General features: G+C 43.9%; 1 protein-coding gene across 3 annotated transcripts in view; it reads right to left on the bottom strand.

Moving 5' to 3' along the window:
• The window catches only part of hdac4 (histone deacetylase 4), a 124,766-nt gene that overhangs the window by 36,597 nt on the left and 71,495 nt on the right, over nt 1-16,674 (bottom strand). For 2 of the 3 annotated variants that reach the window (XM_085434677.1, XM_085434678.1), the window contains 6 exons: nt 10,612-10,788; nt 10,385-10,530; nt 9,468-9,618; nt 7,436-7,556; nt 5,527-5,645; nt 66-194 (listed from right to left, as the gene is read on the bottom strand). In XM_085434677.1, the coding sequence (XP_085290803.1) occupies nt 66-194; nt 5,527-5,645; nt 7,436-7,556; nt 9,468-9,618; nt 10,385-10,530; nt 10,612-10,788 (843 nt within the window). Of the gene's footprint in view, nt 1-65; nt 195-5,526; nt 5,646-7,435; nt 7,557-9,467; nt 9,619-10,384; nt 10,531-10,611; nt 10,789-15,885; nt 16,131-16,674 lie in introns of those variants that run through there. The other variant, XM_085434679.1, reaches the window with a different exon arrangement.

Raw genomic sequence — 16,674 nt, 5'->3', positions numbered from 1 at the left:
AAATGCATCAAACTGGGTGACTATTTGTGATAGCACCTTAAAACAACAGTGACAGGAGTCCTTACCAGCGACGTCTAGGGGACGCTTCTTAACAGTAGCAAGGGGTCCATCTTTCCTACGGAGCAGAGGGCTGCTGCGACGCTCCGTCACCTTCTGTTTTAGCCGAGAACGAAGCTTTAGGTTGGGCTCAGAGGCTGAAAAGACACAAATGTCCATACATTTCAATCCAGTTTAAACGATTTAGTGTCACTACAACTGTCACCTCAAAGAATTTCATATTGCAATGTAAAGACGCTAAAATGTTACATCCTAAAGTAAATCAGACTTTCTTTGACTTAAACTCATGTCTGTTTGTAATGTCTATAACTGAAATAGCTGAGCTGCGACAGGGCTAGAGGCCTTTAATTTCCAACTAAAACACCATTTCTAAAAATAAAATGTGTTACAGCTCAAGCTCGCCCCATAAATGACTTACAGTTTACACAGTTTCTCTAACCTGGCAGTCTGGCCCTCAGATTTGTGGGTCACACGAGTGGGAGCTCGTTTGTTGGCGTGTAGCGGTGCTAATGAGCTTGTCCCTATAGACCACACTGTATGCACTGGCTGACATATTTGGGAGCTGAGGTTTGCCATCATCATGTGACAGCGGGAAGCGGTGCAACACCAGGGGAAGCAGCCAAATGGTATTTTCCTTGACCCCACGCTTAATGATGCTGCCTTCACGCTCTGCTAATGAACACTGCTTGTTTCCAGACACTTCCAATTTAATACAAACACGAAAAATGAAAAGAAAACTGACAGTGTTTTCAATTAGGTTACTACGCAAATGCTGTGTGTGGTGTGGGAAGGCGCTACATGAGGTGCAGAGGCTTGTCAGAGGCAGGCGTACGGTATATCCGGGATTCCTGTCATGTCACGATCAGCGCCTGACATTTTCTGCGCAGTGCTGCTTTGGTGTCTCTGTTGTAGGCAGTTTACCAAACAAAGGCAGATTTATTCTCTACTCCACTGGCTTCCTTCCGTTCCCTTAGGTAAAGCAGGACGGTTGACCACCAGTTGACCCTATGCTCGTCCCCTGACCTAGTATCAAACAGACCATGCCTCATTCATTAGCCTCAGAGAAGGAGGCGGGGCTTTTTGGTACAGCCAAGTGGAAGCGATTGATTCTTTGTGTAATGTGGAGATTTATTCTGCAGCAGAAGAATTATTCTGGGTCATTACAAACCCTCTGGCCCCTAGAATGCTAATCAAAGTAGGATAATGCACCAAGTTTTAATGTACTTCAAAGAGGTGCTAGCTTTCATTATACCACCTGGTCAGCGGGGATGAGATAAACTATCATGAATCTATAATGTCTAAGTACTTTTTCAAATGCACTCTCAATTTTAAGGGGAACAGTGCTGCAGAACTTATGAAAGTCAATTATTTAAAAAAGACCTTCTTAGTGGAGGGCACTCTTCCAAAGTCTTTGTTAAGAGGGACGGGGAGACTGAGGATAAAATGCTATGCATTAGTTTAACAGGAGGAGACCCTGTGAGAAAAGGAGCGCAGTGCATTAAAGTTATATTTTAGACTATGACATGCTGAACTGTAACAGCCTGACCATTCTTTCAGTGCTGACACGATAATGATAACTGACAAAAAACCCCGATAATAACTGCACGTCAGATTTTCTCTGCTTTAATAATCTCTGATTTAATCAACAAAACAGAACAAAAGTTGGCCTTTGTGTAGTTCTCAGCCATTAAAAAAGGCAATCAGTGTTATCTTTGTATGAATGCCAGCATTCACTGATGAAGTTTGTAGCTGTCATAAAAGAAAGCATTCAACATAACTGGTTTACCTGACTGACTCTGTCTGGTTTAAACACGATTCAATTATTCGTTTAAATACTGGCAAGAGTAAGATAACCGTGTGCTGAGAACCTATGAGAAACTGAGCTGATCCACCTCCATCAAAGGTCTACCTGTGGACTGAGTCACATGCCCCTGCTTGTTTACTGATACATTAGTAATAACTAAGAAAAAGCTAAATAGTCATCAGATGCTAGCCGATGTTTCTGAGCCACTCTGTTGCTCTCAAACTGGAGCGTTTACCTCCCTGCAAGCTTGCTCAAACACGATTGGTCAGTAGGATTTGAACTATAATCAGACTAAAAATAGACCAAAAAGTTTCTGCAATCAAAAATCCCTCTGGTCTGTAGATTGTGTACATGAGCAGCCAGGCGATGGAAACTGAGAAGAAAGAACCACAAAGGTAGTTACAGCAGACACAAGAGATACGCATTCAAGGTTGTTTTTTGTGTGTGAGAATTATTACGATATGGAGTGCTAAAGGGAGCGGCTAGAGTGCGACCGCTACCGAAGGACAAGCTGGAGATTAGAAGGACGTTAAAGAGACGAGGAAGGAGGGTGAAGCAGGGTGTATGTCTTTGCTGGGCACCATTCACAATGGGAGTGTTCACCTCAGGACACAGTGACTTTGAAGGGTGTTAATGCCGACTGGGCAGAAGCACACCAGTGTGCACACGTGCGAACACACTCGCTGCAGAGGGCCCAGACTGTTCTTTTTTCTGCTGATGATAGCGTTTTATTGCAGCCTTTTGTGCCTCCTTCACCTCCATCCATGCCCTTCTTTCTTTGGCTTAGTCTAAGAGCCCATTTCTCTGGAATTATTTCCTCTCCTGCTCCTTATTGTTGACTCTTCATGGACACACTGCTTGTTACAGTACTGCCTCGATTTTGTTTTTCTTTTTTTCAGATTTAGATAATCTCCCACCAGAGCAGGACATTAGGCAGCATAACTGTGTGGCCTTGTAGGTGTGATAATAGATGGGACCAGAAGGACTTTTATAACCTATATAACACATACTTTAAAAAACCAACAGTCCGAGCATGATAAATGTGATATGGCATAACATATTTGAATTTAAGGCACATTTTATATCTTTTATCACCCCCTCAAAACATCCAGATGAAATTCTAGAAACGTCCTACCTGGATGCTTGACCATGCATCAAGACTCCCTGACGTCACGTGGCTATATGAATCGTGCTGATGGTTTCCTGTTCACGGAACAGGACAAAAACTCTGATCCCTTACACTTCAAGTTATCCATTATATCTCAGATTAAACATCTGCATATGTGGTATTTAATATTTTAATAGGGAGGTGACGGGGAAACCGGTTCTCAGATCTAAAACATATTGATCAGATGCTCATTTGTTTTGACAGAGGAGTCCCGGGCTAAAGGAGTCAAGCTGGGGGAAGCCGTGCTGCTGTGCCAAGGAAAGGGAGGGAGGGAGGTTTATGGAAATCAATAGAGCAGTTTGCTGAAACTCATCAACTGAGCTTCCGAGAAACATCATATGTGGATCTACATTAGATAAATGGATTAGATGGACACAGACACAAAGACATATAGACAAGCCTTTGTCTCATTTGCATGTGTTCTACAAAAAATAAAAATAAAATAAAGTCAATCAACTTTGATTAAGCAGTTCACTAAAGCCATTTTATGGCATGAAAAGACAGCATTGTGATTAAAAACCATAATTCAAGAAAAGATTTCTTGCGGGCACATTAAATAAATATGAACATAAGACACCAAAGAGCTCGCCAACAGTTTCCCTTTGATTATAAACACTGAGGTTTTCTCAGGGGAGAGACAACTGTTAAAACCAGCGACAGCCGAGCCGTATATGAGAAGCGAGAATGAAAGAATGGAGTCATTTTTACAATTCAGCTATTTTACCGCCATTTGTAACATACCAGAGCGACCCATAAGAGCATAGCGCAACCAATTCACATTCCAGCAACATCACGAACAGTCAGTCTTTTGCTTGATTTACCTTTTGTTTAGTTTAATATGTAGAAGTGCTAAGTGTTCATCCTGGGGTTAGATAGGAGCAATAAAGAACGCAGTTAAACTCGAAGCTAGGACGTGACCTTCCTGACTACAGTCACCAGAGACATGCAGCTCATAAAGGAGTGTCAAAATGTAAAGCCGAGCAGGATAAAAGAAGGAAAAAGGAAAGTTCTGAATTGCACGCGGATATCCTGCATGCTTCGACATTAGTGCAAAGTGTGTTATGGGAATGTCAGTGTGTGATCTCGTATGAAAGAGACAGGGAGAAATGGGGTCAGCATGACAAGTCTGCCTCTGTCGTGAAGGCCTTGCAGACTTCCTGCCATAGCGTTCAAAGTGGCCTTCTGTGTTCTGAGAGTCATTACCACAAAGCCCTCCATACTTGGACAATGAGCCCCTTTTGGAATATACTGTGTGCCTGAACTTGCTAGTCAAAAAATAATTTTTAATGCACATTCAGTGAACATAATAGGGCAAAAACGTCATGTGTGACAGCTCCAGCGTCAGCAGAGTCCACGACAGCGGCGACTGCTTTCACTCACTTCCTCCGAACACAGTTCACATATTCACTTCAGCCAGTCCTGCTCACTTCTGACACAACAGTTCCTCAGTAGCCGTATCTGTATGTCTATACGCAATCGAGTTTTCCATCTCTTTCTCTGGTTATATCGCGCAAGCAGAAATACCTTAAAATCCAAAACACTTATCTTAAAGAGGTCTTTGCACGCGCGCTCTGATATATAATTAACTCCTCATTAAGCTTTGTGTCAGTGCTCAGTGGGAAGAATTTTTAAGTTGTGGATATTTCTCAGGGGAAAATTCCTGAATTACATAAAGTGTCCCTGAAAGTTGAAACTCGCAGTGTGAGTTTGTGTGCCAGGAAAAATCATTCCTGCCTCCAATGCGCAGCAGGTGGGCAAGAGTGCAGAGTACACAGAGTTTGGCCTCCAGCTGTGAAAGCAGCCAGTGATACGGCCAAAGCAGCTGCTGACGCTAAGTGAATAATCACAGCTTGGCTGTGCTTAATATGGACAGATGGACAGAATCTGATGCAACCAAAAGGCAGTAAGTTTGTTTTACATTTCCTTCAGCGCTGTTTTGTTGACCGGAGCGATCCATGGTGTCTGTGAAGACGTGTGACCGAATGACTGGGTTAAAATCTTAAAGAATGCAAACAGCCTACAGAGTTTTTCTAAGGAGAAGCTGACCGTAAACAAAAATGTTTCCACTCACATTTACTGTAAGACCTTGAAACCAAGACAAATGTTTTTTCAGAACCATTTCAGGTCTCTTATCTTTGAGTTTGTGCTGGTTGCTTGACAACCTGCCCATTGTTGTCATTTCTACTTTGGCTTTTCATAAAAAAACCAAACCCAAAACAGCAAAATCTAGTGTGTGTCTAGACAGACTCCGCCTCCAGTCCTCACGCAATGCTAAGCTAACGGACTACTAAGCAAACAGAGGGCTCTATTATCTTCAATCTTCCGTGTTATCTTTTTAAACAACAATTTTAAGAGCTCCCGTAATTTTTCATGTGGTTGATAACCGGTAAGACAAAACTTTCACGTTGCTAAATGAGGAAGAAGGAAGATCAGTGCAGCACTGTGGAAGTGTGGAGAATGTCAACAATCAACACAACTTCAGCAAAGCCTTCTGTACCGGTTTTGCGGAGAGGGAAGTCATCTTTGGAGTCGTATGTGCCCAGCATGGGATGGTTGTACGCTGACAGTGCCGTTTGTGGAGGTGAGCTCTGGTCCAAAGAGCTATGCTGAGTTTTTCTGCAAAAAAACAAAAAAAACAACACAAAATAGACGATTAAAAACACTAAACAGTATCAGTATAACGTGCTACATGAATGCGGAAACTCTGCTCCGCCGGCTTTGTACACACGACACATTCCCAGCTCAATCTATTACTATACGTGACTTTTGATACTTGCATACCCACACACAAGCTTGTGTCTTCTCTCCAAAGTCAGCTAGACACTTCAGAGCGTGGACAATGACGTGGGTGGAAGGAAGAAAGAGGTAAAGCTAGAGGGACAAAGCCTGAAAGCTGAAAACCTTTTTTTTCCATTTTAGGAAAGTAAACGGGCTGAAAATGCACAGAGGCAGAGGTGAAACAGAGAGGGAATACACGCATGAGAGAAGTGAGGAGAATGCCAACAGGTCAAACAAACGGAGAGAACCCTAAAGAAAGGGGAAACCGTGATAAGCGTGATTTATAGCGACTGGCAGCACAGTCCTCCTGATTATTCCATCATCTCCTGCCTTGGCAGAAATGTTTGACTGCTTAAAGCCTCTTCAAATATTTAAAGCACAGGAGAGGTGCCATTGTCTTTTCTCTCTGCCCACTTCAAACATGCGCACACACCTCAAAGAGAGCTAGCTGTCAATCACTGACAACAAACACTGACAGGAAAAAAAGCCTCATCGCTTCAACGTTTTCTCTGCAGCTCGACTCAGAGAGGCTAATGCTGATGTTGGAAATTTGATGTGAACACAAAAGCACATCAATGACAGACGCCTACACAACAGGAGTTCATAACACCACGGGGTTCGCCATGTTTGCAAAGCCAGGATGATGAGAGACTTTCATGTTGCTCATCACTGGTTTTTATGTTTGATATTTTTCCTAGTGTCGATTCTTTTTTTGCTTAGATTTAAAAAAAAAAAAAAAAAGCAGCAACCAAACTCTCGTAAATGCATGAGAAATATGACATGCTGATGTTTCATAGCTCTGAATATTAAGGTTATTGAAATACTGATGTGAAAATGTTTTAAAAGAAGTCAACATAAAGCATTTAAAACAAAGTCTTTTCACTTCAATCAATCTACAAAGTCTATATTAAACCACCTGATGTATGAAAGACCAGTCTGATGGTGGCAGCGAGAGCTGTTAATGACATGTTAATCCAAAACGTCGCATCCTGATTTCTATCAGAAGTAGAAAAGTGGACCGCGGTATAACAGAGCCATCAGTGTAGGGCTCAGGGGTTTGTCATTTAATTCCTGACCCGTGTGAAGAAATTGCTCTAAAATTCTTTCATCTTTAAAATGTTTGACTTTAGAAGGAAGAAGGAGGAGGAGGACATCAAAACTCCACACAGATGGACGGTGGTAACCCCGGCACCACGTTCACAATGGTACAGTCACAATAAGGAACACAGTGGTTGGAGATTCATTGCAACCTCCGTGTGCAATGAACTTGAAATGGTTGGTTTGAAGGTGGGGGAAGTCTGTGACTGCTCGCGGGCAGCCACCATCTTCAAACTGACTTTGTGCCAAGACAGCAACAAAACAGCAATAAGATTAATTTAGTCTGCTATCAGTTTTCCACCGAATTGGGTCAAGTTGGCAATTAATGCAATGCATTTGTGGTAAAATGTTTATTCACTGAGATGAACTGGCAAAAACAAACAAACAAAAAAAAAAAAAAAAAACATGCAACACTCAGAAATTCACTTTCACTACTTACACTCCGAGTGCAGCCAAACAGATATTCAGGAATTCCTCCACAAATTGTGACGCGGTTGTTGCAGAACGTGTGCAAAAACAATGACACTCACCCATACCAGTAGCGTGGGTCACTGGGCAGACAGTGGTTTAGGTTTCGCTGAGCCAAGGCTTTCTTTTTGTTCAGGACAAACTCCTGAAGTCGCATCTTTACCTCTGTACTGGCGACTGCACCTGCACAGCAACACAGAGACGGGCAGAACAGTAAGCAAGCGAACATTTTTCAGCACAGCCACGTCCTTCCCAACCAAAACACAAAGAACCTTTTGCCCTACGAGAGCTGCTGCCATATTCTCCAGTCTGTGACACTAGGAAGATTATAACTACATCCATCCATACTTTGACAGATAATGGCAATCTGAGTTCTACAATCAGAGTGCACAATCCCACTGAGACCACTGCAGCGCTACGTAACCTGCCTCGAAGACGTGCATCACGAGTTTCACTCCGCTCCTGGTCTCTCCTCAATTACCAACCTCCTCTCACAGCAACAAACAAATTATCAAGGGAGGGAGACAGAGGCAGGTGAGAGGGAAGGAGAGATGAAGAGCGAGGGAAGCCGGGCTTAAAAAACTGGTTTCAGAAAGTAGAGAATAGAGTAGAGGTGTGTTTTCATTAGAATGTGACAGTAGGAGTGATAACAGGTGACGTGTCGAGCCTCAGAGCAGAAGTGGTAAATTCACTGTGTGAAAATGACAACAGCTAATACATGTTCCCTAAATCATGGTGCAGCTGGAAGTGCTGACATCCCAAAATGTCTGCTTTGCCACTGAAGCAAATTGGCTTTTATGAGACTGCCTCAGATGCAATTTAGTGCAGTACTTAACAAAGCTTCCTCTGTTTGCAACCCAATGCTTTTTCCATAGACGTCAAACTGTAGGCTCACTCTGCTCAGCGCAGAATGATTGAGAAAAAGGGCATTACTGGAAAAAAATAATGGCTCTGAAAAGTGGGGGTCCATACACTGTGTGTGTGTGTGTGTGTGTGTGTGTGTGTGTGTGTGTGTGTGTGTGTGTGTGTGTGTGTGTGTGTGTGTGTGTGTGTGTGTATATATTCTAGTATTATATCAGTACAAATACAGGAATACGTGAGCCATTTCCTCCTCGTTAAACTGTGTTTACGGTCGTATCCAAAACCTCGTTTTGTTCATTTACAGACATGAAAATGCGCACAAACACACAGCAGCATGGATGGATGCATATTTCCTATATTACAAGACTGATTCAAGTATAAGTACAAGTGAAGAAGCAATTTAGTAAAGTGTGGCTCAGAAATGTCATCGAAAGGGCAAGTTTATAAACAAAGCGCCATTCAACAAGGAAATTCAAAGTCAATTACGCAGTGAGTCTTTCATACGAGTACTATTTAGCTGTAACAATTAGAAACACAATTAGCTTGATGCTGCTAAAATAATAAGGAATCACATTTTATTTTAAAGGAGAGTTCGAATATTTTGAGTAGAGGAAACAATAGAGATGATCTTGCTCTGTCCCAGTTGTTATTGGTGAGCACAGAGATTAAATAACTGATGCAATGATGTCTAAAGAAATGATACCAGACCAAGAAATATGTTTAAAGGGAATAAAGAGAGAGAGAGAACATTGCCTGGTTCAGCTTTATTGCTGTCATTTTATTTCACAATCAGTCCGCCTGTAGAAAAACTGACGACACGTCTTTCTGCACGACGTCTCGCCCCTCTAACCCCGTCTTGGCTGTCTTATTATGATATTCCCTGCGGTGAATGTGTGAGGTCAGGCTGTTCTGACTGCTGTGCTGTAACTGCAGGTGCTGTGACAGAGGGGCTGCGAGGGCCAAGCTCCTCTGACACCTGCTGTGATAATATGGCACAGTGTTTCTGCACAGGTACAGCAGATGTTGGCAGCGCACAGCAGAGCAAATATGCGCTCGGTCGAACACGAAGACTTTGTTCATAACACCTTTGATCCCACTGCGGAGTAAATCCAAGCACTGAACTGACTATTTTGGCCATACGTTACCTTCTTACAGTAACACTGTGCACATTTTTGATGAAGATCTCTTGGTCGCTTTCTTTAAAAATAATTCTCTGTGGCAGTCGCTACTCACTCTCTTGTCCCCTCTCCTTGTTTTTGAGCTGTTGGAGTTTGTGTTCCCGCTGCTGCTTCTCCAGCTGCTCCTCGTGACGTTGTTGCTCCATCTTTCTGTGGTGCTCCAACAGTTCTTGTTGATGCTTGAGCGCCAGTAACTCCTGTTGGTGCTGAGAGAAGGACGAGGAGAGTAAAGAAGAATCAGTATGAGCTGAAAGGACTTAGCCATGGTGATCTGCAGATAAATAAATAACATCACAGAAAGCAAGAAAGACTGAGTCTGAAAAGCAAAGCTAATATAGAATGGCATTATTTTTAATGGCCACAAGGGGGCGACAGCTGTGGTTCCAGTCCTACAGAAGTCTATGGGGAAACGGTTCTCTGTAAACACTCTCCTGATGAATTTATGGGCTCAGTCACTCATTTTTGTTATTTTATTTTATATTGGATTATCCGGAATATACTTGTTGGCAAGCAACCTGTAACGACCTGTGTGTCACTAGCCAGTAAGGATGAGGGTTTCACGGTCACTCTGCTGTCACATCCAGGTTCAAAGCGGGTGGCATCGAGGTAGCTACGCCCATTAGAGATGCAGTCAGGCCAAAATGACAGTCGTTGTTACCTTTTGGTTTTGTGGTCATGGCAACACAGTCAGGTTTTTTGGGGCGTTTTCAGCTGGGTGATTTGCTGAAAAACGTACCAGCACTAGATCAGATTACACCAGCATACACACTTAAATTCAATTTGTTTCTGTTTGCCCTTCACCAGGCATATTTCTGCTGAGTACAGCTCTACAGTATCCGAGGAAGATTTCCCGCCTCACCCCCATCCAGCTTTCTCACACACACACACACACACACACACACACACACACACACACACACAGAAGGGAGGAGAGGAAATTTTCTCCTCTCCATCTTCATCACAACACCTCACCTTGACATGCTCCTGCATCTGGGCTTCATGTTGTCGTGATAGCTGTTCATGTTGCCTCTGAAACTCTGCGATGAGTAGCTGCCTCTGGAGCTGCTGCTTGTGTTTAAGAGCCACCAGCTCCTGCTGCAGGTGCTGCTCCTGCTGGCCTGTGGGAGGTTTTGGAGACGCGATTACTCAGCGCATCTACATCTACGGGCTGGAATGCCGCAAGATAAGCGGAGACTTACTAATGACTGGTCCGCGGCCTGTCTCAGTAGACGTGGAGGTGGGTGGCGTGGGGTGGGGTGGAGGAACCAAGCCAAAGGAGGGCTGCTGCTGGTGGTGGTGAGCGTGGTCCACTATGCGCAGATCCATGGGAAGGATGGCTGTGGCGGTGGAGGGCAGCGCCGCTGTGCTCACGTCCACTGAAACAGCAGGGAACAGTGAGCAGGAAATTTTATTATATGTTCACATTAAATTTGTAATTATTTAAAGATCATCTTAAGTTCATTTAATAGCAGCCAAAACATCATGTCCTCTTTGATCCAAATGAGACAGACGGACACTTGTTACATCAGATGTCCAAACTCTGTGGCCGTGCCAGCTGCACTCATCATTACACTTCATGGTGCTCGCGGCTGCTTGTAACGTTAGCACTGAGAACTTAAGTCTGTTTTTATAGCTGTACACAGCAGATAAGAGCATTAGGGACACAGCGAAAGCATAAAATGTGTCTGAGATTTTGAAAGCCGGAGATCATCAGAGCATCAGTGTAAGCGGCAGAGGGAGAAAACGTGTTTATGTAAATCCATACAAACATCAGAGCGCGAAAACACCGCCCATCCCACCCCAACATGAATTTCACAGCAAGGATTTGTGCGTGTCTGCGTTTCGGTTTGTTACCGTGTGTGTGTGTGAGCAGAACTGCTTGTGTCACAGCCGTCACGACTTCAGACGTGACACCGTAAAGAAAAAGGTCGCAGGAATCGACTTTTTAAACCTCACGACAAGGTGTTAAAATATTAGCAGGCAGGAATAAACCGTAAAGACCCATCTGTTGTTGCTTCCTTTATGATTTACTCAGTCTGCATCATTTAATCTGCTTTATATGAATAATCCAGCGAGGTCGCACAGGGCCCCATGGTAAATGAAAGGTAATGCCCTGCTTGTCATGCAACAGCTCAGGGTACGAGTGCAATCAGATTAGTTCTCTACAAGCAAACAACACAGCAGCTTACACACAAAAAGTAGCACACCAGGGAAACGAGAAAAAAAATCAAATTCTGTGCCTTGATCTTTGAATAAAACATGCTGTGATCAAACACCATTAGCACGCTACTCCATTCAATCCAAATTGCAGATTCAGTTTTTGAAATAAACCTTTTATCTATGCAAGTAAATTCTGACTTATACATCAAAACCTCACGTGCACCATTTGGTCTACTCGGATCAATATCTGCTGTGTGGAGAAGCAGCTTGCACCACGCCAAGCCCTCCACCAGCGATCAATAACCTAAAACCAGCGCGAAGGCTCCCCAGCCTATCGTGGATGTTCTGGCATCCCTGGTGGCCAATGAGGTGGCGATGAAGTTGCAGTTACTTGCAGGAAAGGTCCAATGACATCTTTGGTACTGGGCAGGTTTTCAGTGCGGGGAGAAACTTGACACCACCCAATGGGACAGCATGGGAGAGAAGAAGGGTGTGGCTAGGCCAGACTTGCTGGTGCTTCGCTGGTGCACACGTGTGTGTGTTTGGTTGTATCACTGCTCTTGCAGGGACTTGTTTATAGGCTGGACATTAGAAGTTCTGTTAAATCCTTCAGTTGGAAAAGATGAAAAGGACTAGGCTTAGAATTAATTAGGCAAGGGTGGAGGTTTATTTAAAGACTTAAGAGTTTACCATCCAGCTGTGCCACTCTTGCTGCTCTTAAAAAAAACATAACGCCAGGTGAATTTAGCAGCATTTACTGTGACGGGTGAGTCATCTGTGTCTACATGCAGGAGCCTCATTAGAGGACCACAGTGACTGCCATGTTGAGTAAAGAGTCGGTCCCAATCAACCATGACAATAAAAAGTGATTTGATTTGATTTGATTTGACCATGTTATCCAAACAAAGCCAGCCGCACTGAACCATGTTCAAATTCAGCCCCCTTCTCGCCTCTCACGCAAACATTTACACAAACATGTCAGCTGTTTACACACATATTTAATAAGGTCAAACAAAACAAAACGTTTTGTTTGACAATCAGTGGTGACAAACATGAATGGAGCTGGACCTCAATTAATGCCACCTCAACTGTAAATGTTTCCACATGAACTGAGTGGCACAAATGTCCTGTAAACAGGCCTCTGGCACACGCTCTCAAACACTCAAACACACAATGCAACCCTATGGAATCCTTAGATGTTTATTACTAAACAATAAAACAACAAACGCAGCTGTCTCGCATGACCTGAAATGAAATATGGAGCAACTCGTGTTTTCGCAGCACAGATTAGTAAACTAACACATGAAACTTATCAGACACACACGTTTTGCCAACAAGCTGACACTTAGTGCCACGATTCAAACACAGCAGAGCGAGTTTCTCAGCCAAAAACATGCGCCAAAGAACCAAAATAATTTTTACCCAAAAACGGTGCTAAACTTGTGCCACAGCAGTCCCCCTCTCCCCACCTCGGAGCAGCTGGTCCTGAATATACCCTTGTCCCTGTGATGCATATTCCTTTGTGCGGTTTGTGTTGTGCAAACAGTGTTTTAGAAGCACTGGGTTACCTCTGTGCGTCTACATGGGAAGCAATTTTAAAAGCCAAATGCCTTTGTATGTTTTATTATGTTAACACGGCCGGCCACTTACGGAGCTGTGATCAATGGCCAAGTGCAAGGCTAAAGCCAGGCAGCAAAATAAACTAATTACAGCTACTTATCCTCAAACTGAGGGGCTACTAGTGCCGACGGCCAGGAAGAGACAGAGATGGAGAGAAATAGGGAGGCGGTGTAATAATCATCGCTTCGACCAGCTACTCCGAGGCTAACCACACTGGGCTGCCACATTAAGACTGCACTGAGAGCTATTGCTGGCTACAGATTGTGTTGTTAGCTACACAAAGAGACACAGGAAGATAAATAAGGATCATGTACCAACACAGTCTATACCCAAACTGCACAGACTCGGAGAAGTCGTTCCAGTGCCCAGAGAGAATGTTTTTGCTCCTATGGTTTCATCCTCTTGGATAAATGCATCTCACATGAGAGAAGATGCACTTAAGACTGTAATGCTGTCGGGATTGTGTATCTTTAGGGGCTGAAACTATTTTCTTTAATTATCCAGACACAATTATGCTTTGGATCATTAAAAAGAGGGCTGTCAAAAGTTTGGAGCTCCAAGGAAACATATTTGCGTCACTAACAGTTCACAGTCAAGCTGACACGGCTCTCAAGGATCGCAGTACTGTTACAGTTGCACCGTGACAAAAACACCAGCAGCTCTCCTAATAACAAACCTCAGAGGCATGTTTATAGTAAACAAAGCCTTGTCAATGGCGGCAGACAAACAGGGCGACATACAGCCCTGGGAGAAGCCACCTGTGAAGTAATTAGCCCAGCTTACACTGATCGCACTCTGTGAATATGGCATTGGCTTACGGGGAGGAGAGGTGCTTTCATAACAGCTGACTCACCCCGACAACAACGGACGTGATAATGCAAAGATTCTCGCTGCAGATTTGGATGAGCAATTCAGAATGAATGCTAACAGATGCTTCCTGAAATAAACGAATAAAAATACTAGCGCTATTATTACGCACTGATTTCTATCTCGAGTATATGTGCACGTGTGGAGACTACTGCTGCGGTTCTTGCAACCTTGTTGCACAAAACACTGCAAATTGTAATAAATAAAAAAAAGTCTTTTTTCGAATAATTCACAAATGAAGTTGGCTCTAAATGTCCTTAAGCCCCAGGACGTCTCTTTAAAACTATAAAAGGCAAACGTAAGATAAACTCCGGACAGGAAATTGTGTTTACTTTGTAGAAATCGTTCAGGATCGAGAGAGTTCATGACTACGGCCTGACTGAAAGCAACGAAACCCAACATAAACAAAACTCTTGAAATGCCAGGCTCTGCCTCCTCTTCTCTCTCTCTTATCTCCTCATTCATCACTGTGTCCCTCGATGTACCCCTCCCTCCTTCCGCTCATCATCACCCCCCCAATCAGGCTAAGATTATGGATCACACAGAGTTATTTATAGACGAGGACTCCCAGAGGAGTTCCTCGCCCCACTGGGCTCCTGTGCACTCCCATGTATGTTTACTCACAGCTTATGAGAAACTAAGAATGCAAACTCATTCACAGTTCCAACAGAATGAGCAAATGTCAACACAAGCCTCACAAATTTAGAATGAACAGCAATCGCTGACATAATGTCAACCGGCTGCGAGCCCAGCAGACTCAGGTGCTCACAGAGGAGGGAGGCAAACACCATGGTGACTGCTGGGACTGTGGCCAGTGGTTGGTCGGACAGTGGAGAAGGGGTGGGGCTTGAGGTGGAGGGTGAACCAATGACGGTAGGCAAGCGATTCAACAAACGATCTGCATGTGCATTTAGCTCAGTGCTTTACTGTCAAGTCCGGGGTGGGTGGGTGTGACTGTTGATGTATGCCTCGCTGCATGTCCCAGTAGCATGGTAACATGGCCACCAAAAACCTGTGGGTTTTTTCTGCTTCCTCCTTTCTCTGGCGATATTTCCCCAGATTAACTTATAAAAAAACAAAATGCATTTAGTACTAAAGTGTTCTCGTTAGGAGATAAAGAGATACAAAAAGTGTATACTAGCACTTTTCAAGGAGATTATCTAGCTGTGTCACAGCGCTGTGATTTTAAATGTCAAAGCTGGAGTAAACTGAGATAAATTAAAGTGATCCAAGGCAGGCAGCAGCAGAGTCAAATGGTGATACGGGATGCAATCTAACATTCAGTCCTTTCTGTTTATATGTCGAGCAGTAGTCCCAGTGAGCTTACACACTAACTTCCATGCATTTTGCTCCACACATGCACACTTATGTGCACAATAGGCTGTGCGGAAGGACAGACGCAGCCACTGCCATCTGCTCCATTCAGTTAAAGGCTGCGCTGAGCGAGCCTCCATACATCAGTGCCATTCAATAAACACTGCCACTACTCCAAGCCGCACACCCACACACACAGCAAATGAACATGCACACACACGAACATGCACTCACTCCCTAAGTGAACATATATACGTAACACAGCAACACATCCACAGGCAAAACAAGAGTCTGCATAAACAGATGCACGCCTGTTGATCACTTAATGTACAATCAGCACACTGCACTGAATAAACTCTGTGAAAGAAGACTCCAACAACACATCCTTTACACAAAGGAAAACCACAACAAACCTACAAGCCGGCCGAGCACAACTACACGAGGATAACATAAAGCACTTCACTACATGCGGTTTGAACAGTAATTCTCTGCATAACAGGAATAGCTCTTACCCATCAGTTATGCCGTGCTGCGCTGTTCTTGCACGTTTGAGAGTGGCGTACAGTATCTGAGCGAGAGAGAGACAGAAAGTGCGTTTGTAGCCAAAAGTGCGAGTGAGAAGAGATGGCGTTCAAGTCCACTGCAGCACACAGACACAGCAGACCGGCCTGGGTTAGGTCCTAACAACAAATCTTTCTCCCTCTCGGTCTTTCACACAGTCCGTCTCTCACTCTGTCGCCTCTCTCTGCTCCTCTCACTGACGTGTTTTGCTCTGCCCTCCAGCTGCCACTCTCCCTCCCTCCCTCTGCTCCTCCGGTCCCCTCCCACTCACTCTCTCTCCCACTCTCTCTCCCTCGGCTCTCAGTGACATCAGGGGGCAGTCTCGGGCATGTTGAGCATTTTATTACAGTCACTCTCCCTCTTCTAACACACCGGCAAACACTCTGTCTACATTCCTATTTCCCTACACCACCTATGCTTTCGTGCACTAAATCTGCATTTTTGGACTAAACAGAGCCAAGTTGTACTTACCCACGCTTACACATTTATTAACAGACACACACACACTTTATGTAAAATCCTCCTACACACCAGGAACCTTACAGCATAGACAGTCGCTTTCTGTGAAGCTGGTTTGACAGTAGCAATACATTACAACCACTGAAGACACACATACGTCACAGACATTGTCTCTGTTCACTACAAACACGCACATAGAAACAAAACGAGCTGTTTACTGGTGGAGACTGATACCCCAGAAACTTTATGATGTTAGTAACTTTGTTCTGGAAACTCTTTCT

The sequence above is a fragment of the Copadichromis virginalis genome, linkage group LG16 (genome assembly GCF_057382275.1).
Source record: "Copadichromis virginalis isolate Kocher_CV1m ecotype Utaka linkage group LG16, C_Virginalis_male_GT1.1, whole genome shotgun sequence".
Lineage (NCBI taxonomy): Eukaryota > Metazoa > Chordata > Actinopteri > Cichliformes > Cichlidae > Copadichromis > Copadichromis virginalis.
This window is presented reverse-complemented; position numbering and strand designations above follow the sequence as displayed.